Here is a 26,473-nt window from a genome sequence, read left to right as displayed (position 1 = left end):
AGTAAAGAATACCAACCGGGAAGGCATCAATGTGTTATAACAAGTGCGAGATTGATCAATAAACTTTAAAGGCCCGTATCTCAAAATGAAAGTTATTCCCCTTCCAAAATCTATTTTGAAGCCAGTTTTCCTCTGTACATCACTTTTTTTTTTCTTTTCTTTTTTTATATGTGACCTGTCATTTTATATCAATATTTTCTTGGTGAAAAAAAGTGGGGAAAAAATCTAAAAAAAATTATAAAAACAAAACAAAAGCCAAAATAAAAAATCTAACAATGTGGAAACAGCATTTTATGAAGTGCCTTAGCCATAATAAAATTAATGTTGTGGAACAAAAATTAACGCCAGAATAGCGCTTGTAAATTTCAGAGGAGGCTGCTGGGGGCCGGAGGGGGTGGGGGTTAGAATGAGGCTGAATGTCTAAAATGAATGTACATGTTGTCAACACTTCATAACATAAAAATCAGTGATTCATACAAATTTACCGAAGATATGGCAACATCGTTTTTTCCCGGACGCTCCCCGTACGCAATGCAGGTGTGGCAACAAGATGGAACTGAAAAGTCTTGCTAATATGGACAAAGGTGCTTATAATGCTGATATCCAGCGTCTGTACGGTGCATGGCTTTACCTGCTGCTGGCCCCATTGTTGCACCAGATGCATGTGGTAGTCCACAGACCCCCTGTGGCCACTAGGCTGCCCCCTGCCTCCTTTCCCCACCTACCCCTTCCCCACTCCCTCAAGCAGGCCCCAAGCCAGACACAGCCGCTGGACCTCAACACCCAGGAGGATGCAGCCACTGCACAGCCACACGCATATGCATGCCAAGTCTGGCATGTGGCACACTACTCAGAAGTCAACTTTGTTAACCAGTTTTTTGTAAGAAGCAGTCCCAAGTGGAGTAGGCCGAGGGAATGCCCACAAAGTTTGTAGCTTGAGCAAGTAGATCGATTCCTGCCATGAGGTACTTAGGCTGGGAATGGGCCCAGGTTTTGCATCATGCAATGGGTGAGGTGGCATGGCCCCCCAGACACATGCCCTTATCAATTGATTGATTGAATGAAAATGAATGTGCAGGGCTTAACATTACATGTCTCCCTCACTTTATGATTGGGTTATGTTCTTGGAAAAGTGATTGTAAAATAAACTTAAGGTTTAACAGAATTAGTAGGGATGCATTCCTGGACTCGTATATCAAGTGACCTAGACCCCAAAATACATGTATAATGATGTTATATGGACTGCAGTATTTAAATCATTATCAGTGCAAATATGAGAACATATTACCTGTTTATTTGTCAAAACAAATACTTAAACAACATAAAGTAAAACTAAAATGCAAGCCAGATGGATTGTAAAGAGCAGAGGTACTTAAAGCATAATGATTGTAAGAGAAAATATAAACCGAACCATATTTAACTAAGGAAACCTGTACATGTAAAAAAAAAAAAAAAAAAAAAAAAAAAAACTGTTGTCATATCACAAAAAATATATACTTCATGTCTTGTGAAACATTCTTTGTACTCCATTATAAATATATTATTAATATTCAAATATATATATATATATATATATATATATATATATATATATATATATATATATATATATATATATATATATATATATATATATATATATATATATATATATATATATATATATATGACTCTGTTTATTTCCTTTTTCATTATCTGAGTTGGAGACATGCAGGACAGCAATTGTCGATTTCTGTTCTATTGTTGTTGCCAGTTATACTTTCAACTTTTACTGGAAACTGTTCTACATGGCTGAAAGTAGAAAGTTACACAACCCTCTTATTTATTTATATTTTTCATCTAAAGGTGCAGATGCAACAAACATCAGTGATTGCTGTCCTGTGGAACTTAATTTAATGAGCTGTCTCCCAATCACCATAAGTATGAACAACAAATTTGTATTGCCTAGAATCAAATAACCTGAAAAAAGGCATTAAAGATCCTTCTCTTCATATTTTACATTCTGAGAAAACTTCTCATCTATATTTTTAGAATAATATATTCTGGAAGGATTAATACAGATTTGTAAAAGGGAAGATTTCACATGAAAAAATAAATTGTGATGTTGACTCAGCAGTTAAAATGGAATATCAATATCATACAAAACTGGGGAAAAGGAAGTGGTGGGTTTTCACTTAAAAGGATTTTTGCCCATGCCCATGGGCCCACCCCCTTGCTGAAGTTGCTTCATCATGGACTCTAGGCCCTTGAAGCCTCCCATCTGCTGCAGCACACGAGGATCCATCATCTTGGCCATTTGCTGATTAAGCTGGTTCATTTGCATCTGGTTCACATTTTTGGACATGTCACCTCCTGCTGAACAAATAAAACTGTAAATAACCCATTCCATTGATGCTGACAAAAAGTTTCTCCAAACAGATACAAAGTACAGGTTTTCTAATTTACAAAGGGATAAATAAGGTTCTTAACAATGTATGAATTAAGCATTTCAACTCTTATGAATGAAAAAGATTGTTTAAATACAGTTGAAACAGCAATGTTAAGCAAATTAGCAATGTGCTTCACTTGCATTTATTCATGAAATTTCTTAACCCTTAAGAGTACGGGTGGCGATACATATGTCTGGATGCTGTGCACGGGGAAAATTTAGGCATTTAAAAGAGGTGGAAATGGTGTCTTTCTTCTTTCCAACAATTGTATATTCATCTAGTATATTTGGTGGTGTAATAAAACCTCTCCTAATATTATCTCCTAATAATAATAAAAAAGTTATGACAGCCGAAAATACTGCGCATTTTCTCGTGGCCATGACGCGTTACATGGAAGCACCCCACACTGACTCTCTCTCTCTCTCTCTCTCTCTTACTACCTACTTGCCCCTCCCTCCTCTGTCAATGTCACTACCATAGCAGTCATCAAAGTCACTGTCACTTTAATTCGCCCGCACTCTACTTCCGCCCGGAGCAGAGGAACTGCTTGACGCATCACGAGACATGACAGATGCATTCCGAACAAAAGAGGAAAATGATCTGTGGCCTTCGGTAGGCTGCACGCTGGAGACGAATGAGAGTGTGTACGGATGCCAGATGCCTCCACCATTCTTCTGAGTCAAGAACTGGCGGTATATTTGAAACGTAGGGAACGTAGAGTGTGTTGATTATATACAGGTAACTCTCGATTTACGCGAGTTTGGTTTACACGTTTTTTAAATAAAGCGCGGTCCAAAATCCAAATAAATGTTTAATTTACACGTTTTTTTCACTTATACGCGATATTTAATGGAGTGGCCACTAGATGTCTCATGCAACTGGACTCACACGGCTCCACGGCCACACAGCTGAGCTCAGTTCTTCCCGCGTGCCACTTGAACAACAATACAGTACCCACGCTGCCACGCTACTCAACAATAGGGGTGCGTAGGTACCAGTACTAACGGTACAGGTAACTCTCGATTTACGCGAGTTTGGTTTACGCGTTTTTTAAATAACGCGGGGTCCAAAATCCAAATAAATGTTTAATTTAGGCGTTTTTTTTCACTTATACGCGATATTTTATGGAGTGCCCACCAGATGTCTCACGCAACTGGACTCACACGGCCACACAGCTGAGCTCAGTTCTTCTCGCGTGCCACTTGAACAACAATACAGTACCTATGCTGCCACGCTAGTACCGGTACTAACGGTACCAGCAATACGGTACGGTACCGGTACCAGACTGCTCGGTACCGGTACCAATACTAGCCAGCCCCTCATGGTGTCCCTCATTTCTTCCTCACACGAGAGAGGTTGAGAATGAGTGCCCGAGTGGATATCTCGGTTTTGGTGACACGCGGCATGCAGCTGTTTGTTGTGTGGGTGTGGTTGTGTGGTTTGTAAACAATGCAAATGGCGGCCGGGCTGGGATTGCGTGAAATAACTCCTCGTACAAGACTCATGCAGTTTCTGATATCATATTCACCCCATTATTCTCACTAATATTAATAATTAATAATGAACACATGGACATTTTTTTCCAATATGATTTTTTATGTAGCTTGTACTGCTCCTTAGTCATACAATCTTAAGCCACCTGTGACATCAAGATCATACAAATGGCACCCGACGGAAAAAACGGATAACAGCAAGGCATGGACGATCTTCCAACGATTTAGTCTTTGTATAGTAATTATTAGATCGCTCTGTATTCTATGGTAACATATTATAGGCCAGCTATACGGACTATGAAGGATTATAAACAATAATAAAGGTAAGTTTGCCGTTGTTATTGGATAAGACGAAAAACAGACCCTTAAAAACATCCCAAAGAAGAAAAAAATCATTAAAAATTTGTACATTCAGCGTATAACGCGCAGGGCTATACTTTCAGGCATTTTTTATGTGAAAAAATGCGCGTTATACGCCGAAAATTACGGTATTTACTTTTCGACAGAAAACTACCTCTTGTTTGATTTACATTGTTTTTGAATTACGCGACCTCTTCAAGAACGCAACACTCGCGTAAATCGAGAGTTACCTGTACCAGACTGCTCGGTACTGGTACCAATACTAGCCAGTCACTCATGGTGTCCCTCATTTCTTCCTCACATGAGTGAGGCTGAGATTGAGTACCTGAGTGGATATCTCGGTGATATGGATATTCTCTCTCTCTCTCTCTCTCCACTGAATGAATATTTATTTTTCGATAGAAACATACCTCTTGTTTGATTTACATTGTTTTTGATTTACGTGACCTCTTCAAGGATACAATACTTGTGTAAATCGAGTTACCTGTATATGATCCCCATACGGGTGGGGCGTGTGGTAGTGCACTTATATATACGATCGCTGTAATCTAAGGGTTAAGCAGAGCAAGGGTTATTTCTGGAATAACATTTTCTGGGTTGCTAAGGTTTGGCTCCACCATCACTCGAATTTCTACCACAGTTTGGATGAATGATGCACATTGTTCCCTTGAACACGAGGAAGCATGTGTATCTTGCATCCTAACATCGCCCATGAGATAGATATACAAGAGTGCATTCTGCTTCCTGACTCAGTTCTGCCAGAATCATAAAAACTTTTACCCCAGATATCATTCAAGACCTTACAAAATATAGGTCATATATGATACCATGTCTTAATTGACTTTAATTATTATTGCTATTAAAGTGGAACCTTGTCGTCAAATGACTCAAACAATTCAGTTTCCAAACATATTTCCTGAACAAAAAACATACCAGTTTACAAACAAAATCTCGGTTCCCAAACGGGCAAGTTAGTAAAAGGTGGACTCTGAGCCATTCACGGCGATGACTGAGTAGCGTACTCACGTGCAATGAGTCATTCCAAAATGGGATAATTAGATCAGCTTTAGGGATGTAGTTATGCTTCCAACTCACAAAAAACATCAATAATCAATGGTTTTGATAGGTATAACTGATTATCGTTTTTTTTTTTTTTTTTTTTTGTATGGGTGCGGCAGCTTTGGGTCAGAAATTAGCTGATACAATAAGCTAAGTAAGACAATACGGTAATGTGATGACCGAGTGAAATGCTGTGATGGTGCAACCCCCTTCCCAACTCAAGATAATATCTTTAAATCAGGGTAATAATGTGGACTGAGGTTATGCCAACCAATAACTAACTAAGCGGGAGCATGCACCTGGGGGGTGTCGCTTCAATCACCCGCCACCTCCACTCATGACGGTCCTCTTGAACAAGCACTCACACAGCTACCCTGTCCATCTAAAGTCCCATCTGGCAAGATCACCTCCACTCACGACAGTCCCCCTGAACAAGCTCTCATGCAGCTACCCTGTCTATTTCACATCCCATCTGACAAGATCGATCGACCTGCCCCAGCCATGAGTTATGTGGGTGTACCCTTGGTCTCCTCCACTCAAAGTTGTCTCATACAGCAACAACCTTATGAGCAGGATCGATGCCCATGAGGCATGCCAAATGCTCATTTAACTCAGTACACTCGGCCCTCGATTTAACGGACCCTGATTTAACAGATTTTGGATTTAACAGACCACAAAATCTCAACGGACAAATACCCAGCAACAGACCCGTTGCTGGGTAGATTTGTCCAGTGTGACACCGGCTTTAGAAACATCAAAACCCTAAAATAATAAAAATATCACAGAAAGTGATATTTTTCATCAAAACTGCTTGTATTGCCTCCCTTAACCTGGTAGCAGTGATGGGCCAAATTTGTGGGTTTAAGAGTGTAGCAGCGATGGGCCAAATTTGTGCCATGATATAAACCCCAAAAAATAGATGATGCATAAACCGATCACAAATGCGTTGATATATATAATGAAATGGTGTGCGTGAGTGATGATTTTTTTCTCACTATTCTCACTTAGAGGGGCCTTTAAGAAACATGAGAAGGGTAAAGCACCCCTCCCCCCTCCCGTTGGGTAGGTTAGGTTAAGTTTATTTGGCTTGCAGTTTGGGGCGACAAATGCGAAGTGCGGGACGGGACATGGCGGCGGCATGTGTGGTCCAATTCGTGGGCCTGTGTTGCAAGAAATACCTCCTTGCAAAAACAAGTCGCGCTGCTGTCCACCACACATGCATACGGGGGAATACACAGCAGGAAAAACATTAATTTACCTGGCTTTGTTCAATTAGTGTGTCCACTTCCGAGTGTGAGCGGTGAGTGAAATGAATAGGCAGTATGCATGTTGAAGCTCTCCCTGTGAGTTGTTTTGCGACTGCGGCAGCGGGTGCAACAGCCATTGAAAAGTCAGTCATTTAATGATTTGTGACAGAAACAATCATCACATAATTTCATAACACACTGAAAACGGAAAAAAAAAAAAAAAAGTCTGCCCATGCAAGACTAGCGCACTTGTAGAATTTTACCCATATGTGTAAACAATTATTTACCTGGTTTTGTTCAATATCACCCCCCCCCCCAGCAGGGCCACACTGTCAACCCTTGATCACTGGAAGGCCAACAAAACAACACGTGTCAGCGGCGCGGAGGCAAAGGTGGAGATGGCTTCTTCTGGAGTCTTCTATGGGGCTAGTTAGGCTGTGCCTGTCTTACGGCACCAACGCAGAACAGGCCAAAAGAAGAAGAAAAAGCGCGGTTTGTTTTGTTGGTCCTCTAGCAGAGCTCGGACAGGATGAGTTGTGAACGCCACCTATACAGACAACGTGCAGACAACATACACAATAAAAGAACTATATACCTACATTTATTATTAGGTTTCCCGGTATCATTTTACGTATTTTTTAACAGTAATTTTATTGTATACCGGTATTTATCGTTTACAGTAAGTATTTTCAAGCAACGGACCACCCTTCCCCCCTTTTAATCCGTTAAATCGAGGGCTGAGTGTACTAATATAAGAGAGTACATTTCAGTGAATACACGTCATCTACAGTACCCTCTCGAGTTTCGCGATCCACGAGTTTCGTGGTTAGTCCTAAATTCTTACCATCCCGACTTTCGTGCATTAAAACCCCGAGTTTCGTGCTGCTTTGACACGTACGGGTCACGTCTACTTACCATCGGTGTCGCGCACGCTACCTTAAAAGGTAGTATCACACTGGACGTTTTCCTCCATTGTGGCTATGGAGAGAGAGAGAGAGAGAGAGAGAGAGAGAGAGAGAGAGAATTACCGGGTCATTTTGAAGCCACTGTTGAAGGCGGCTGCCTTACAATTGACTGACAGTTTTGAAAACATGCTTGTGATTCGCTGGGAGTCCGATGATGTCATCGCCGACGCTCACCCTATCAGCGGCTTCACTGCCTTAAGGCGGTGTCACAATGGCCATTTTTGTCCAACCGTTGGGGCTACGGGCAACGCCCGTACGCCCAACCGGGAGCGAGTTCACGGTTATCCGTAAGCTGGTGTCACACAGGGCGTTTTTTTTCCTACCAAGTTGGCGCCAGCTAGGGCAACCAGCAACTCCAACTTTTTCGGGTATGCGTCACACACAGCCAAGGTCGGTTGCCCGTATCCACATCCACAACGTAAACAAAGCACTTACCCTGTATCAACATGGCGGCGTCTGCTAAAGTAAGGGCTGCCGCGGCTTGTGCTGCCATTACCCAAGTTATGGACTTGTTGCTACAGTTAAATGGAAGGAAGAAACAGTTGTGGGTGTGGCGTATCTGTGGTTCCTCCATGCTAGTTCTCATTGTCACCACTGCACGTGAGCGGCCAACATACCCATCTAGACTTCGACCACATAAACACATGGATTGAGTAACAATACATACACACACACACACACACACACACACACACACACACACACACACACCATACTCACATACTCATTAGGAACCATGGCAGATGTTTCTGATAAACAGATATGACTTCACCATTTCTTTAGTGTGTTTGAACGTATTTGGTGAGTGGCTCACATGAACCAAACCTAGCTCTTGGCAAGAAGAGAGCAGTTGTCTATAACACTGCTCTCTTCTTTCCATTGGGTATGTTTGGTTTGTATGAACCACTCACCAAATAAGTTCTAACACACTCTAGGTAATGGAAAAGCCATTTTTGTTTGTGAGAAACATCTGCCATGGTTCATGATGAGTCTGGTGTGTGTGTGTGTGTGTGTGTGTGTGTGTGTGTCTTTGTTGTTACTCGATCCACATGTTTATGTGGTCGGAGTCTAGATGGGTGGGTTGGCCGCTCACAATGGTGACAATGAGAACTGGCACAGAGGAACCTCAGACATGCCACACCCACAACAGCTTCTTTCTTCCATTTAACTGCAGCAACAAGTCCATAACTTGGGTAATGGCAGCACAAGCCGTGGCAGCCCTTACTTTAGCAGACGACGCCCATGTCAATACAGGGCAAGTGCTTTGTTTACGTTGTGGATGTGGAGACGGGCAACTAACCTTGGCCGTGTGTGACGCATACCCGGAAAAGTTGGATTTGCCGGTTGCCCAAGCTGCCGCCAACGTGGTGGGAAACAAAAAGCCCATTGTGACACCATGTTACGGACAACCGACAACTCACCCCCAGATGGGTGCATGGGCGTTGCCAGTGGCCACAACGGTTAGAGGGAAACGGCCAGTGAGGCAGCTGGCCGGGTGAGCGCCAGCGATGACGTCATCAGACTCCCAGCGAATCACAAGCGTGTTTTCAGAGCTCAGCCAATCGTAAGGCTTCATCTGTGGCTTTAAAACGACCCCGTTCTCTCTTCCTGTTTACTCCCTTTATCCAAGTTACGTATTTTGAGATATCAAGGGGGTAAAGGAGGAAAATAAAGTGAACTCCGGGGGCAGCATGAGCCAATTATAATGGCGCCACTATAAACAGTTGCCTGCATCATGGCGGGCTTGGGGCCGACCATCAGGCCCAAATGAATAGTTTACCGGCGCCATAGCCCACATGTATAAAAATAAATAAATAAATAAATAAATCCACGGGTCGGATCTGATAAGCACTTTTCAGTGTTTTCAATACCTCAAGTTTCGCGATCCTCGAGTTTAGTGCTGTACCTTCGGAATGAAGCGAGCACAAAACTCGAGAGGGTACTGTATACGGTACCACATGTTTACATATATGTATCCACCTCAAAATTTCAATGAATATCTTGTTTCTCTTCGTGAACTTTTCAGTTCCTCATATTTTCATATATAATACATGATGAAGTTTAGTTTTCAGACAATATAGTTACGTTCAATGATGGCATTTCAAAATTTGGCACATACAGCCTGTCTAAATATGAGGTGCAGTACCCTTTTTGCCCATCGAAGGTGAAAATGTTAAATCATATATACAGTGGGGTCCCATATAACGTCGTTATGATATGCCATCACACCTTGTTGAACATAAATTGAGGTTTATACAACCTTATGAAATCCATGCACTGATGCCCTAGCCCAGTGTTGTCCAAACTGGGGTCCGCGTACCCCTAAATGCAGCATAGATCAAAGTGCATTGAAAAGACGATGAACACACACACACACACACACACACACACAGCAGAAACTTCCCATGTTCTATGAAGGAAAAGAGAGAGGGAGGGACGGTTGGTTACCTAGGAAGGACGCGTTTTGTACGTGTATGTAAATATAATGTAATGTAATGCAAATATGATATATATAATTGACTTTAGTCAGCCATAGGGGGTTCGTAACAGTGGGAGAATGTAATAAAGGGTACAATAGGCGAAAAAGTTTGGACAGCACTGCCCTAGCCTATACCACATTGCCCACCTTTGTCATCTCCGTTCAACCAGATGCCACAAATTTCTCTTGTGATTACCCGTTCATCATGTTATTCTTGTCATCAAAACAAGCAACACTGGACACCATACTATGTTAAGTGTTCAAAACAATATTTTCAAACATTTTTTACCTCATTTCAAGTTAGTCTGGGGTTTTTAATGGTAGGTAGGTACCAATCAAATTTTCCCCATGAGACCTTTAGTTCATATAATCTGCATAATGTTATGCCCTTTGGAATGGATTAGTTATGTTGTAAAGTACCCTGCTGTTTGTCCTACAATCACTGGTGAGTCTAATGGTACCAACCAAAACTCTTATCTTCTCAAAGAGGTGAGCTATAAGAAATGATATATAAACATGTAGGACAAGAGCAGGGATGATTAACAGACAGCCTCCATGAAAGTGAGAGGGGAGTCCAGCCTATCAGCAGAGGCCTGACAAATGGCAGTTAGGAACCAGGTGGAACATTTTGTTTGTACTACTCTATAGTAATAGCTAAAGATGACGACAGGTTGATACAGGTTTACTGTAAATCCATCAATAATTAGGAACTTACCCTTGAAGAGACCCTTCATTCCTCCCATTTTTTTGACCATCTGTGCAAACTTGGCATACTGATTAAGGAGGTCCTTCACCTCAATCTCCATCACTCCAGCTCCTCGTGCCACTCTACTGATTCGACTCCCCTGCTTCTGGAAGAGCTTGTTGCCATCAAGACTGTCCAGCTCTGAGGAAAACACACATATATCACCACAAAGCCTTTTCTTTTTTGTTTCATAAGATCCAAGATTCCTCAAGTGATTTGATTTTTTTTTTTTTTTCTAACAAAGGAGACGGCTCAAGGGCAACAAAAAGAGTGTAGAAAAAAAAAGCCCGCTACTCACCACTCCCACAACAGATAAAAGTAAGGGGTGGCCAAAAGAGAGGTCAATTTCGGGAGGAGAGGTGTCTTGATACACTCTTCTTGAAAGAGGTCAAGACATAGGAAGGATGAAATACAGACGAAGGAAGGCTGTTCCAAAGTTTACCAGTGTAAGGGATGAAAGAGTGAAGATGCTGGTTAACTCTTGCATAAGGGGTTTGGACAGTATAAGGATGAGCTAGAGTGGACAGTCGAGTGCAGCGGGGCCGCGGGAGGGAATGAGGCGTGCAATTAGCAAGTTCAGAAGAGTAGTCAAGGTGAAAATATCGATAGAAGATAGAGAGGCAACATGGTGGCGGATTTTAAGAGGTAGAAGACTATCAGTAAGAGGAGGAGAACTGATGAGACAAAGAGCCTTAGACTCCACTCTGTCCAGGAGAGCTGTGTGAGTGGAGCCCCCCCACACGTGAGATGCATACTCCATACGAGGGGGGACAAGGCCCCTGCATATGGATAGCAACTGCGCGGGGGAGAAGAACTGGCAGAGACGATACAGAACGCCCAACCTCGAGGAAGCTGATTTAGTGAGAGAAGATATATGAAGATTCCAGTTAAGATTTTGGGTCAAATCACTACTGAGCTACCCTCATTTCTAAAATGTATTTAATCTTTTTTTTACAGTAGATGAAGCACCTCAAGGGCAAAAACAAACAAACAAAAAAAGCCCACCAGGTGCTGCACCTATAAAGAAAATAAAATGAAAGGCCAAAATGAGAGGGTCAATTTTGGATGGAAAAGTGGCTGTGCCAGAGTTTAGCAGTGAATGGGATGAAAGGATGCTGCTGCTGGTTAACTCTTGCACAACAGATTTTAATAGCATAGGTGTCAGCAAGAGTATAAAGTCATATGCAGCGGTGACGCATAAAGGGTGGAGGCATGTGGTTAGCAAGTTCAGAAGAGCAATCAACATAAAAATATCGATAAAAGATATATAAACAGCACTGTGATGAAATTTAAGAGAATTTAAGGGGAGGAATAGACACACCTAACATCACCAAATGTGGGGTACAAACTTGGTGGAGGGCCTGTTTTTGTGCCGCGAGAGGTGATAGCAGGCTAAAGAGTAGCCTATCCGGATTTTTTGTTTTTATTTATAAATGATCCACGAGACATCCTAGAGTTAAATCAAAGTATGTGCTTATCTTTCTATTGATTCATACACACACTGGTAATATTTCTGTGGTGTCTGATTCACTTAATTGTGAAATTCTATTGTGATAAGCAGTCACAAATTTGTGTCACAAGTAAAAATGAAACCAGTAATGTAAGTTTTGCCTCCATGAAATACAGTGGTACCTCGTGATTCGAATGCCTTTCAATTCAAACACACCTATCAAACAAATTTTGTCCTCCAATTCAAATGTGTGTCACAATTCGAACACAAACAAACAGCTGCAGACGAAGCCACCAGTGTAGCCAGGTCAGTGAATGTGATACCACGGACTCCAGCCTCAAAAAACGCCAACCCGCAACTGCCATTTTTTCCCGCACACTCCCCCACACTCCGCTGGCACCGTGACCAAAGCCCTCCTTATATCTCGATCCCACCCATCTGTGTGTGTGTGTGTGTGTGTGTGTGAGAGAGAGAGAGAGAGAGAGAGAGAGAGAGAGAGTGAAGGCTCGCTCTAGCTCTCTCTCTCTCTCTCTCACACACACACACACACACACAAGGCCCATCTCCAGGAGGACAGCCTTTCAACATTTTACTCTGGGAAATCTGTGCATAGCGCCGGTGAATCAGTGGGATATTTACCATGATCTTACGTCTGTGTCCTTCCCTTCCCTCTCCTCCATTTTCCCCCACAAAATGCTTTTACATATGTTGGCAATATTTAGCTGACAATATTTGAGTGATCTGGCCACAGGGCACAACATAAACTTATAAAAATGTTAAAAAAATATGAGGATTTTGGGGCCTGGAATGGATTTTTTCTTTCTACATTAATTTCAATGGGATAAATTGCTTCCTAATTCGAACATTCTCAGTTCGAACAGCCAAAAAGAACCAATTAAGTGCGAATCACGAGGTACCACTATATACACAAATAGATAAATATGAGAGCTCACGGAGGCACAATAATAAGTGACATTACCTGCTTACCGCAGTAATAATAAGGTATCTGATATCCGCAAAATGGCGTGCGCTGCTGCCTCGGGCCACAGTTGCTGTATAAAATATATGCGTAATTTCATATTATTGTTCAGTTGTTTATTCAATGTTCTGTACAAGAAAAAGAATACCCATAATTTTAGTTAGTTTTTGATTATAAGGATTCTTTACGAAATACAATTATAAGTTGTGAAATGTACTGAATCCTGGATTGGATATGGTGATGTTAGGTATGCCTATTGATGAGACGTACAGCCTTTGACAGTTTGACTCCACTCTGTCAAAAAGGGCTGCGCGTGTGACTGTGTGGAGCACCCCACACATGACATGCATACTCCATACAAAGACAGACAAGGCCCTTGTATATGGACAACATCTGTGAGACGGAAAAGAATTGGTGTAGATGATACAGAATGCCTAACCTGGAGAAAGATAATTTACCAAGAGAGGAGATATAAGGTTTCCAGTTAAGATTTTGAGTTCAGGAGTGTAAGAGAAGGGGACAGCTAAGTGTTGTCAAAGAATAGGGGATAGGTGTTTGGAAAATTGTGTTAAGATGACTGGAAGAGAAACTGAGTTTTTGAGGTATTGAAGGAGTTCCTCCTGCCCCATTCAGAAATGATAGCAAGATCAGAGTTTTCAAGCATTGTGCAGCATCCAGCCTTGAGTCCTGTAATTCCTGTTGACAGGGTTCTGGGGTTGAAACATGTTGAACAATGCAAAGTCATCAGCATAGGAGTGGATAAAAGTTTGTTATGGAAAGATGATCATTAATGAACAATAAAGAGATTGGGAGATAATTACTTTTTTAATTCAACCAAATAGTAAAAAATGTATTATTATTGTTTTTATCAATTTTCTTAGTGTGTGTTTTATCTTGCTGCAAGCATGTGCATAGTATACATTGTAGCAGTGGCTGAATCGGCAAAGTAACAGCACCGCGTTCAGGAGGAGGCGAGTTCAATCCCCGCCCGGTGCCACCAAGTTGGGATTTTTCAGCCGCCGCCGAGTGGCTTAAAACTACCCACATGCTGTCCAGAAGACCACCTATCAACCCGGACTCTAGATTCTAGGATTAAAGATGAGCTCCGGGAGGGCAGCATGAGCCAATGCAAGATGGCGCCACTATAAACACTCGCCTGCGCCAGAACGGGCTGGGCCGACCATCAGGCCCCACCGGGAAGAAGCCTACCGGCGCTATAGGTCGTGACGTAAAAAAAAAAAAAAAAAAAAAAAAAAAAAGCATCATTTGAGTTAATTTATGTAACCAGCAGCAGCTTCAAAACAATATTTACCGAATAACTATGGTGATTCACAGGATGCCCACTAGTTAGTGTACATGATGGCAGTATTTATTTATTTATTTTGTTGTTGTTGTTGCCCCTAGCCATCAGTTGAAGAGCTCCACAGTCTCACATTAATGTATTTAGTATGATATGACTAATGCTGGATGAGCACTGTTTGTCTCAGCACAAAAAGCAAAAATGACATGACTCACCAGTGGCTGACCTGCTCCATGTAAACAAAAATGATGCCACCAGGCTGGGCTATATGAGATAGCAGTGTTCATCATGGGAAAACATGTTTTTTTACTCAGGCCATTTATTGTTTTCCTTTTCTAGTATCAGACCTGGAGGAAATGTGTGGAGGAGGACCTAACCATCTCAGGACTAATGAGGAGAAAGCCTTTGATAGACAGTTGGAGGACTGTCATTCAATATCTAACCTCTAAATAAATATGGAAAAATATGACAAACAATGAATGACAATGATATGGAAAACTTGGACTCACAGGTTAAAGTTTCCACTGCCATCTGCCAACCTGCAATTCACTAGTAGTTTTTCTTCTGGTTTAAGACATGTAAAAAGAATTTAATCAGCTGAAATAAAGTAGCTGTCTTCACTATACCTTCATCTGTCATGCTGTCCATGATGGTCATGAGCCGCTTCAGCCGTGCCATACTCTCCTGCTCACCTCCCTTAGTCAGGAAGTCTGTGCTGAACCCAGGAAGCATATTCTAGAAAAATGGATTAATAGTAATCACATTAATATGACTAAAGGGATGAATATACTAATGCTGGTGCATAACTTATTGTAGAGTAAATGAATAGGAGTACTTTACACTCGTTCATAAGGTAAAAAATCCAAGCATCCAAGTATTTTTCATAATCGAACTAGCAGTAAGCCAAAAGTATTAGAAAATATCCCCAAGGCAAAATTTCCCAAACAAACATCCCAAAGGTTGTAAAAATCAGCTTACGTTGCACATAATATAACTTTGAAAATCACCTTTAACCCTTTTACTGTGAAGTCGGTCAAGTGTGCTGATACCGCTATGCACATTCAGGCAAGTAAACAGGGGGTCTCTTTCCACCTTACTATCTCTATAACTATGCAATGTAGCAAATATTCAAGCATATCATTGGAAAGAAGTGTCTTACCATAATCTGTGACATGGGACCCATCTTCCTCACATTCTGGAACTGCTCATACATGTCTCTGAGTGTAAAGTGGCCATGCTGGAGCTTCTTGATGAGAGCTTCATTGTCTTCTAGTTTTAGGTCATTCACCTGCCAAACATTATGTATATTTATAACAGATGCCAATAGACATTTTATCTTCACAGTAAAAACTGAATGGCACAATTCAATTGTAGTACTTGGATATCTCAAGGTAGTATAATAGGTCGTTACATAAACTGCTAATGACCATTTATTAGTTACAAAAATCAATTTGTATATATAAGTTTGGAGGAATCTGAAATGAAGGTAATGTTTAATAAATTGATGGCAGGACAATGTAATAATATAAGGATCAGGAATTAAATACTTTCCAGAGTAGAGAAATAAACCTATGACAATCAGTGAAAACCCAGCTCACACACACAAAAAAATATCAGAAAGCAAAATGGGATGGAGTGAGATGGAGAGCTTTTGGTAAACATAGTAATATCAAGAATAGCTTTGGGGAGGCGGTGGGTGGCTGAGTGGTTAGCGTGCCGGTGCCGCATCCGGGAGATTTAGAAGGGACACTGGTTCAAATCCTGGCCGCCACACAGCTGGGATTTTTCAGCCACCACCGAGTGGCCTAAGACTACCCACATGCTGCCCTGAAGACCACCTATCAACCCGAACTCTAGATTACTTCTCCAAAGAGGGACTCAAAGATGAGCTCCGGGGAGCAGTATGAGCCAAAGCAAGATGGTGTCACTATAAAACACTCGCCTGCGCCACAACGGGCTGGACCGACCATCAGGCCCCAACCATTGAAAAAGTCTAACAGCACAATAGGCCACGACGTAAAAAAAAAAAAAAAAAAAAAAAAAAAAAAAAGCAGCCTGCCACTTTTGCTGCAAAGAAAGGTGTGCAATCAGTGGATCCTTTCAGTCCTGACATAGTTAAAAAACTAAGCACTAATAAAAGATCTAGAAAGAAAGCGAAGAAGTGTGCAATAAACAGAGGAAAAAAGGTTGAGTATAGCATGAGGGTGGAAAATGAGCAACAAAATTAGGGAATAGACAAAGATTGAAGAGATTATAAGGATTTTAGAATATGAACTGGACTTGGACAAGTATTAACATGTGTAGAACTGAAAAAAATGGATAACCAAAGTAACAAAGTAGCAACCTAGGAATTGTAAAAGTTAGAGTAGGAAGAGAACCAGTTGGAGAGGTGAAATTAAAGCATTTGGCAGAGCAGAATGGAAGACTCCTTAAGATCAGACAGAGAAGCAGAGGACATGATGATGATTAGCCTCAATTTCACACAATAATTTTCACATCCACATTAATAACTCTAAATGCAGGTATTTCTATGGAATAATTGTATACTACCTCAAAAATGCCCTGCCAAGTAATTCTATAACACTAGATATTTGAGAAATAACTGGCAAAGCAGTATGATTACATGTAATAAACACTCTCCACAAGGTAACTGGAAGCATTTTGTACAGTCGGCCCTTAACATTCACAGCTTTAACTTTCACAAATTTGAATATTTGGAAATATATCCGTGAACGATTTGATTTTTTCATGGATAGGCCCAGGAACAATCAATATGGGTGTTCATGAGTTTTCTTAGGCCATTGCAGGGTCAATCAGCACATTTCCAGCGTCCACCATTCCACTTGCCTACCCCACATGTGAAGAATGTAAAGTACATTTACTGAGCCAGTTTCAACTATTTTAAGTAGTACATTAGTTGAACTAAACAAAACAATTTCACTGTCTCTACCTTTTCAATAAGACCCTCAATGTCTCCCATGCCCAGAAGTTTAGAGATGAATGGCTTGGTCTTGAATTCTTCAAAGTTGTCAATGTGTTCACCAGTACCTGAAAGCAATCAATATTTTCCATCCTTGTTCAATGATGTCTATATGTCTAATAAACAAAGGCATACCTATTCCCCTGAATAGGGTAAAGGTAGGGAAGAACATTAAATGATGCCAGCAAACATGGGTTTAAGGGTAAGTATTTGTCCTCGTATCCCGACATCTTTTTAAGTACTTGTGCTTTAACCTGAAATGAGTTGATGTTGATGGGGTGCCACTTCTGACCTCTTACAATATATATGACAGCTCACATACCTATAAAAATGATAGGGGACTGAGTGGCTGCAACAGCAGACAAAGCCCCTCCACCCTTGGCATGTCCATCTAGTTTGGTGATGATGACAGAACCAACATCTACTTTTTCCTTGAAGGCTCGTGCTTGAGACTCACAAGCCTGTCCAATACTGGCATCCATCACAAAATAATGTTGTCAGGTTTCTGAAAGAAAGAGTAAAATATATCTGCAACTGTGCCTAATATATATATATATATATATATATATATATATATATATATATATATATATATATATATATATATATATATATATATATATATATATATATATACAGTAAAACCCTTATAACTCAGCATGATAGGGTCTCCCAGCTTTGCCGAGTTATTCAATATTCCGAGTTATACAAATCCCTCATTCCCCTTCCCCCTATTGCATATACAGTCAAAATTTTGAAAACACTACACAACACAGCAGCAGTAAAAGCTTAAATTAACACATACAAATGAAGGGGCTGCTGTAGTCATGTATGCCAAGCAGACAACATGTGGGTGTTTGAGAAACGAGCAGGGAGAGTGAGGGTACATGTTTTTAATACAGGAATAGTGTGGGCAAGACTTGAAGAGTGTAAACCACGAGACATGGAGCTAACTCGGCAGCATACTGAGATAAATCAGAGAGTGCTGGAGAGTGAGATCTGGTGGCCCAAGTGTGCATTGCCAAGTTATACATTGCCAAGTTATAAGGGTTTTACTGTATATATATATATATATATATATATATATATATATATATATATATATATATATATATATATATATATATATATATATATATATATATATATATCAATTTACTTACTCAGCAAAAATAATAGTTCTTTACATGATACAATTCAAAAGTAATCTGAATTTTGTGATTATTGCCACTTAAATTTCTTCTCACTGCAAATCATTGCTAAAATACCATTAGGATGTTATGACTTTGACACTTACGCAGACATTTGAGATTTGCAACATCTCTTCAAACAGAGAATCTTCCTGTTTATGACGACCAGATGTATCGATGATGATGATTTCAAAGCCCTCTTTCTTGAACTGTTCAACACCATCCATAGCTATTACAACTGGGTCAACTTCTGTGTAACTGGATAAGAATAAATAGCTCAATTTAGTCTTCTTTTTTTACAGTACAGGAGCCAGCTCAAGGGCACAAATATAAACAGCCTGGTAAACACTGCTCCAGCAAAGAGGACAGTGATAATGCTCAGTCAAAAGCTAACATGAAATAAATAGCTATTCATGGTAACAAAAATCCAATTTCTCCACCTATCAACTCGACACAATCTTATAAACACCTATCGCCTATTCTTCAACAACACTCAGCTGTCACCTTCTTCAACAGTAAACATCCTCACTAAATCAACTTCCTAAAACAACTTCCTCGAGGTTGGATGTTCTGTATCGTCTCCGCCAGTTCTTCTCCCCCGCACAGTTGCTATCCATATACAGGGGCTTTGTCCCTTGTATGGAGTATGCATCTCACGTGTTGGGGGGCTCCACTCACACAGCTCTCTTGGACAGAGTGGAGTCTAAGGCTCTTCGTCTCATCAGCTTTCCTCCTCTTACTGATAGTCTTCTACCTCTTAAATTCCACCGCCATGTTCCTCTCTTTCTATCTTCTATTGATATTTTCATGCTGACTACTCTTCTGAACTTGCTAACTGCATGCCTCCCCCCCTCCCGCAGCCTCGCCGCACACAACTTTCTACTCAAGCTCATCCCTTTACTCTCCAAATCCCTTACGCACGAGTTAACCAGCATCTTCACTCTTTCATACCTCACGCTGGTAAACTCTGGAAAAATCCTCCTTCATCTGTATTTCCTCATGCCTACGACTTGAACTCTTTCAAGAGGAGGGTATCAGGACACCTCTCCTCCCGAAATTGACATATCTTTCGGCCACTCCTCAACTCTTTTATAGGAGCAGTGAGTAGTGGGCTTTTATTCATTATTGTTTCCTTTTTTTTGCCCTTGAGCTGTTTCCTCTGCTGTAAAAAAAAAGTTATTTATTTACTTTTCTTAATGTTTATCCAAGAATATATGCTACTATTATATACACATTGATTTAAATATGCTGCCTGCATACTCTGGAATAATTGACCAAGATGAAGTTAAGATGGTACAACCTTCCCCAATACTTCTCAACTTTCAATCACAACTAAATTACCTGCCATAGAAGGGTATGCGAGCCTTGGTACAGTTTTGCTTCACCTGATCAAAAGCACCAGCTCGGAAGGTGTCGGCACAAACAAGGCAGGTCTTCCATCCTTTCTTCATATAGTAATATGCAAGTTTTGTACAAGTTGTTGTCTTACCAGAACCCTGAATATATAGAAAACATTAGTAACTTGTATACATATATGACACAAAAAAGTACAGTTTACCCCATAGAAATACATAGAAATACTAGGAATGAATTTGAAGAAGTGTTGCAGACAAAGAGTGTACAGAATTTAAGGAAAAATTGGACAAACATATACAGAGAAACAGGATCACATATGTGTACCTCAGGCCCCATTTACTATAACTAAGTAAATACACATGCACGCACACACACACACACATAAAAAAATATAGCTTCCCACAAAAAAACAGAGGTTTGGAACAAACTAAGTGAGGATGTAGTATCAGCGAAGATTGTGCACAACTTTAAGGAAAAACTGGACAAGTACAGATATGGAGACAGGACAACACGAGCGTAGCCCAGGCCCTGTAAAATTACAACTAGGTAAACAAGGTAAATACACACAATCACACACAGACAGAGGACAGGACTATCTGAGATTCAGCTCAGGCCCTGTATACTACAAATAGGTAAATACACACTGCTCCAAAGCTCAGTGGTTAAAAACTCTGCACTGCCAGGCTTCACAGACTGGCAGACAGAGGTTTGAGCCCTGCTCAGGCCAGGATTTTTCCGCTGACAAGGAAGGGTTACTTTCCCCCTTGAGCAAGGAGGATGGTGGCTGGGGTATATGGAGGTCCTGGCAATACCTAGAGATTGACTATAATGAGCTTGCTCTTGTCGTGAGGGTACTTGCTGGTGACTGCAAGTTAAACTCGCGATCAGGCCATCATACACACTTACACTGCTCCATAGCTCAGCTCTCTGCTACCAGACTTTGTGACTTGGGAAACTCTCTCTCTCTCTCTCTCTCTCTCTCTCTCTCTCTCTCTCTCTCTCTCTCTCTCTCTCTCTCTCTCTCTCTCACCTGGAGACCAACAAACATGATAACGTTGGGATGCCCCTTTATAGGAACATGAGGCTTCACTCCTGGGTCCACAAGCTGAAAAAAAAGAAAAAAAATACATTGATGAATATAAAAACATGTGATTGGTGGTCTACGCTATGGATAAGCATAAAAAAGGGGGACCGAAACCACAAAGAGGAAATCATTAGTCACAGAGAAAATAAAAGCAGTTAAGACAAAAAGTGGTTCAAAATGGGAATAGCTTAGGAAATGCATATGACTTGAAAAGCAGTCAAGCAAAAGAAGGAAGAAGGATGCATATGAATGATACATGTAGAAGTGTTGCAAAACATTTAATTTAAAGCAAAAAGAAAAAAAATGCATTGAATAGCAATAGAAAGGTGAAGTAAATTACTAAAAATACAAAAATAAAGGAAGATAAACTTTGGAAAGAGTTTTAATGCATTAAATGAGGACAAAGAGAAGATGTTTCATGGGAAATGTACAAAGAAAGAAGATGGGGAAGTAATGAACACAAAAGGAAAAAAATGAAACTAGTAGAGGTGCAGGTTTTACAAGTTCAAATGAATGGATAGCTCAGTAAGCCAGATGAAACACAAAGGGAACTTTAACTCTAAATCTGAAATGCAGGAAGAGCAACTGGAATATAAAAACAGATGAGATTTTGAAATATGGAGCTGTGGTCATTAACCAAGTTGTCGAAAAACTGCCCCTCGTACAAGAGGCTACTATGCATGACTTTCATAGATCATGAGAAAGCTTTTGGCTCGGTTAAAATTTCTCCAATCATGCAGGTACTCAGGAGGTTGAGTATGGATAAAAGTGTTGTGAGAGAGAGAGAGAGAGAGAGAGAGAGAGAGAGAGAGAGAGAGAGAGAGAGAGAGAGAGAGAGAGAGAGAGAGAGAGAGTGTGTGTGTGTACAGCAACCTCTTACACCAAGGACAATTTGTTTTATATTCCAGACAACTTTCAGCACAATGAATATAGTATTGTAAATAATGTCAATGGGTTTTTTTTTGCTGGATTTTTTCAATCAGTACTGATGAATGGAATTTTTTTTCAAAGAATTAAAAAGATATTAGAAACAATGGCTGGGACAAATGAGACCAACCTAAATGTCTGGTATTAAGCACTATTACATTTAACAAGGCTTTTGAGGTCATAATGATTAGCAGTGAATATTAATAGTATGAAATAAACATATAAAAGCAACAAATTCCTATACCTTAACAAGCTCCTTGAAGACAGTAGTCTGGATCATCCGGCGCTTGTTGAGGCCGCCAGCCATCTCATCAAAATCAATGGCTGAGCGCACATTTTCTCTGAGCTGCTTCACTAAGCGTATATTAACATCAGATTCAAGTAGTGCAGCACAGATCTCCTTCAGCAGATCATTGAGCACATCCTCATTAATGATTGTGGCATTATTGAGGGACTTGAGGGCTGAAGTAATCTTGCGTCCTAAATCGGCTAACACCATCTTGGCTTATAATTTGAGTTTCCTTGCACTAAAAATCTGTAATATTAATTTAAGATAAACATTAAAATTTGAAATTAATATTTACAGTAATCAGTAAATAACAAGGAACAAAATTTATACAGTAAACCAGTTTCAACAAGTGTTATGCACCCTAATGTGACACTGAGTGTCTAAGGATGATGCAGGAATGATGGGAGTCTTCCTCTTAAATACATTACAAATGCCTAAACTCATTTTTGTACAATTACTTATAACTATGATGGTAACCTGTGAGTCACACCAAGGCCAAATATCTCACTAAAAATATTACAAAAAAAATTATATTTCTTTTCCATGTATATAGTACCGTAATTTTTCACTCAACTGGTGATGGTTGTGTGTGACTGTTTATATATATCACATTTCATAACATTAAGGGAAACAAGAGCATACTGAATCTTCCATGATTAACACGTTGGACTGAAGATTTACCTACATGGTTCGACGAGTGAAGCCATTCATTGGGCAGTGTTCTGTGAATAAGGTCAATGACCTTTAGTTATTTGTCTAGCAGCTCAGTAAATAAACTAGTCGTGTATTTATTTACTCACCAATAAACAAATGAAATTGTCTTTTTATAAATGGTATCCTAGCGCTAGTGCCACCTAATTACGTAGTTAAGAACTATTTATATAATAATATAATGCTACATGAACCATATGGATAATAAATAATACCCATATCCTGCCTGGACAAACTCTTTTACCTCTGCCTGTCAACATCCACCTTTCCTTCCTGCTGGAAGTACGCCTTCATACAGCCTGTGGGTGTACTCTACTCTGCATTACTCAACTTCTTTTGATAGAAGGCTAACCCAACTGGAACTATATGATTCCAGGCTGGAGGCAGCAGAACGCTTACCCTCAGACCTTACTATCATTTCAGATTGGGGCAAGAAAAACCTGGTGACCTTCAACGCCTCAAATACTCAATTTCTTCACCTATCCAGGTGAGCAGTGTTGCCAACGATCCAGTTAGTGATGGTACACTAGGTTAGCGATGGTACGTTTAGTTAGCGATTAGCCCACGCACGTGAGACCAGGTCCACCACGCGTGGTTATTTTTTTTATAGAACACACATCTTTACCTAATACTATACCCGGCCCAAACCTTCACAAAACCCTTTGGGTAAAGGTGCGTATTCTAAAAAAATAAAATAACCACGCATGGTGGACCTGGTCTCACATGCGTGGGCTAATCGCTAACTAAACGAGGCGTGGCTGAGCCGTCATAGTAACGGCCCCGTGTTCAGGAGGACGCGAGTTCAATCCCCGCCCGGTGCCACCAAGCTGGGATTTTTCAGCCGCCGTCGAGTGGCTTAAAACTACCCACATGCTGTCCAGAAGACCACCTATCAACCTGGACTCTAGATTCTAGGATCAAAGATGAGCTCTGGGAAGGCAGCATGAGCCAATGCAAGATGGCGCCACTATAAACACTCGCCTGCGCCAGAACGGGCTGGGCCGACCATCAGGACCCACCGGAAAGAAGCCTTGGACCGACCATCAGGATCCACTGGGAAGAAGCCTACCGGCGCAATAGGCCGCAATTTAAAAAAAAAAAAAAAAAAAAAAAAAAAATCGCTAACCGGATCGCTGGCAACACTGCTCACCCCCCAATACTGCCATCACCGCCGACACCAAAACAGTGCACGTATGTATAATATGCCTTTTCACTACCTTTACCACTTTTTCTTTACTTTTAAGTTTTTCCGCCTTTATATTATGATTAAGGGACATGTATTTTGTCTCTTAAATATAATATGGCGGCGTAATATTGTATTTTGGAGGCGCGTTGTGAATCTCCACAATTACCGAATAAAGGTTATAAGCACAGTCAAGCACATCGTATTTTGGCATCAGGGAGGGGGGGGTCAGGGAGGTCAGGGTATTATTCTAGTGTTTGCCCATACTCACCCCTCGCAACCAAAATTGGCTAGGGGGCCATTGAGACTTCAGGAAATGCGGTGGTAAACATGAAATGCGTCGCAAATGCATAGTTTTTGAGTTATGAGGGGTTGAAAAATACCCTAGATGTAGGGAAATTCTATACAATTACTTAGATGTAGGGAAATTTCATACATTCCGGGGTTTTTTTACAACGTACGGAAACCACACAAGGTAATTATTGAAAATCACTCCGCACCTCGAAAATACGATATTACGCCTCCATATTGTACTTAAGGGCATATTATACATACGGACGATGTGTTTACATGGCAACGCCATTGCAATAGGAGCAGCGTTGCCAACGATCAAGTTAGAAATGATACGTTAGGTGAGACCAGGTTCACCACACGTGGTTATTTTTTAAATTTTTTTTGGAACACGCACCTTTACCTAATACTATTTCCGATGGAACGCTAGGTTAGCGATGGTACACTTAGTTAGCCATTAGCCCACGCATGTGAGACCAGGTCCACCACGCGTGGTTATTTTATTTTTAGAACACGCACCTTTACCTAATACTATTACCGATGGTACGCTCAGTTAGCGATGGTACGCTTAGTTAGCCATTAGCCCACGCATGTGAGACCAGGTCCACCACGCGTGGTTATTTTTTTATTTTTTATTTTTTTTTAGAACACGCACCTTTACCTAATACTATTACCGATGGTACGCTTGGTTAGCGACGGTACGCTTAGTTAGCCATTAGCCTACGCAGGTGAGACCAGGTCGTAAAGTTCAGTTGGAGTAGTTTAAATATGCTCCCCCACCCAAATACCCCGAGTTCACGCAGGTCCCCCAAGATCGTTGGGGGAAGGGGATTAATTCGGCTTCTTTACTTTTAAGTACTTTGTTTTTTTTTACTATGATATATGGAGGCGTATTATCGTATTCTGGAGGCGCGGAGTTAATATCCACAATCACCTTGTATACTGGGAATACGAGCCCGTGAAGCAGATTCAAAATCCGGTCAGTAAGGATTCATGTGTTCGAACAACTCGAGCAAGAGGTTCGAGAGCCTGCACTTCCTGCACAAGCCGCAGTAATGTTAAAGGCGCGGTGTTGGATGGATCCCAGCTAGCCGGTGGCTTTACTTGTGTCAGTGATAAACAATGAACATACACTGTGTTTGGTGCCACAGACTCTACTTGGAGGACAGAAACCTTGTGATGAGGTGACAACCTACTAGAGAGAGGGCATGAGTGTGATGAAAGCGGTTTATGTGAGCACATATGGCCGCCGGTGCCACGCCAGATGGTGAGGTGAGAATCGTTTGGTGGGTTTACTACGCTTCTCTCCCAAAACAAGCTTGGGGATCCACTGAGTGCGTGGTTTTCGTATGGGAAACACTAAATTCGTCGCAAACGCTTATTTTAGTGGTGGTGGGAGGAAAAATTTCCTAAATTTAGGGAATTTCCCTAGAACTAGGGTTTTTATCCCCCCCCACTAAAAAAATACGCGAATGCGACGGATTTCGTGTCCCCCACCCGAAACCCCGCATTCCCACCAGGTCCCCAGGCTTGCATGGGGGGGAGGGGGGAGTATGGGCAAACACTAGAATTTTACCGAGGTCAGGTCAGGCTGGGTCAGAGGAACAGATTAACTATCAAAGCATCAAAAATCCTCCATTGTAAACATCAGAACATAGTAACCCACACCCACACACAAGATGGCCAGTGTGAAATTGAAGCAACTTGCCTCGGCGTTACCCCAGCACGCCTCGGCTGTCACCTTCTCTTGAGCTGTTCCGCTGTGTATCTCTTCTTGAGTCCTCCTTGATACTTCCTTACACGTACCTACACTACGCACTCTTAGTCACCTCCCTGCGTACACTTATATACTCCACCCTGCACTGAGCTCTGTCCTTCTGTGCACTTTGCTTCCACTGATTTTCCCTTCCTTCTACTTCCTTCCCTTGCCTGCTGAGCGCCGCCGCCATGCGTGTT

At 41.1% G+C, this 26,473-nt stretch overlaps 1 protein-coding gene across 1 annotated transcript; it reads right to left on the bottom strand.

Moving 5' to 3' along the window:
• Positions 1–1,982: 1,982 nt before the first annotated feature.
• Positions 1,983–26,470, bottom strand: LOC127001640 (signal recognition particle 54 kDa protein-like). Its single transcript, XM_050866547.1, is given in 12 exon segments — positions 1,983–2,352; positions 10,748–10,918; positions 15,133–15,241; positions 15,666–15,794; positions 17,457–17,554; positions 17,809–17,976; positions 17,979–17,991; positions 18,784–18,934; positions 20,018–20,172; positions 21,063–21,137; positions 22,288–22,578; positions 26,226–26,470. Coding segments are annotated over 11 exon segments (1,506 nt in total). The 5' UTR covers positions 22,543–22,578; positions 26,226–26,470; the 3' UTR covers positions 1,983–2,170.
• Between the last annotated feature and the right edge of the window lie 3 nt (positions 26,471–26,473).

The sequence above is a fragment of the Eriocheir sinensis genome, chromosome 21, assembly GCF_024679095.1.
Source record: "Eriocheir sinensis breed Jianghai 21 chromosome 21, ASM2467909v1, whole genome shotgun sequence".
Classification (NCBI taxonomy): Eukaryota; Metazoa; Arthropoda; class Malacostraca; order Decapoda; family Varunidae; genus Eriocheir; species Eriocheir sinensis.
The sequence above is the reverse complement of the archived record's forward strand: the minus strand, read 5'-3'. Positions and strand labels throughout refer to the sequence as shown.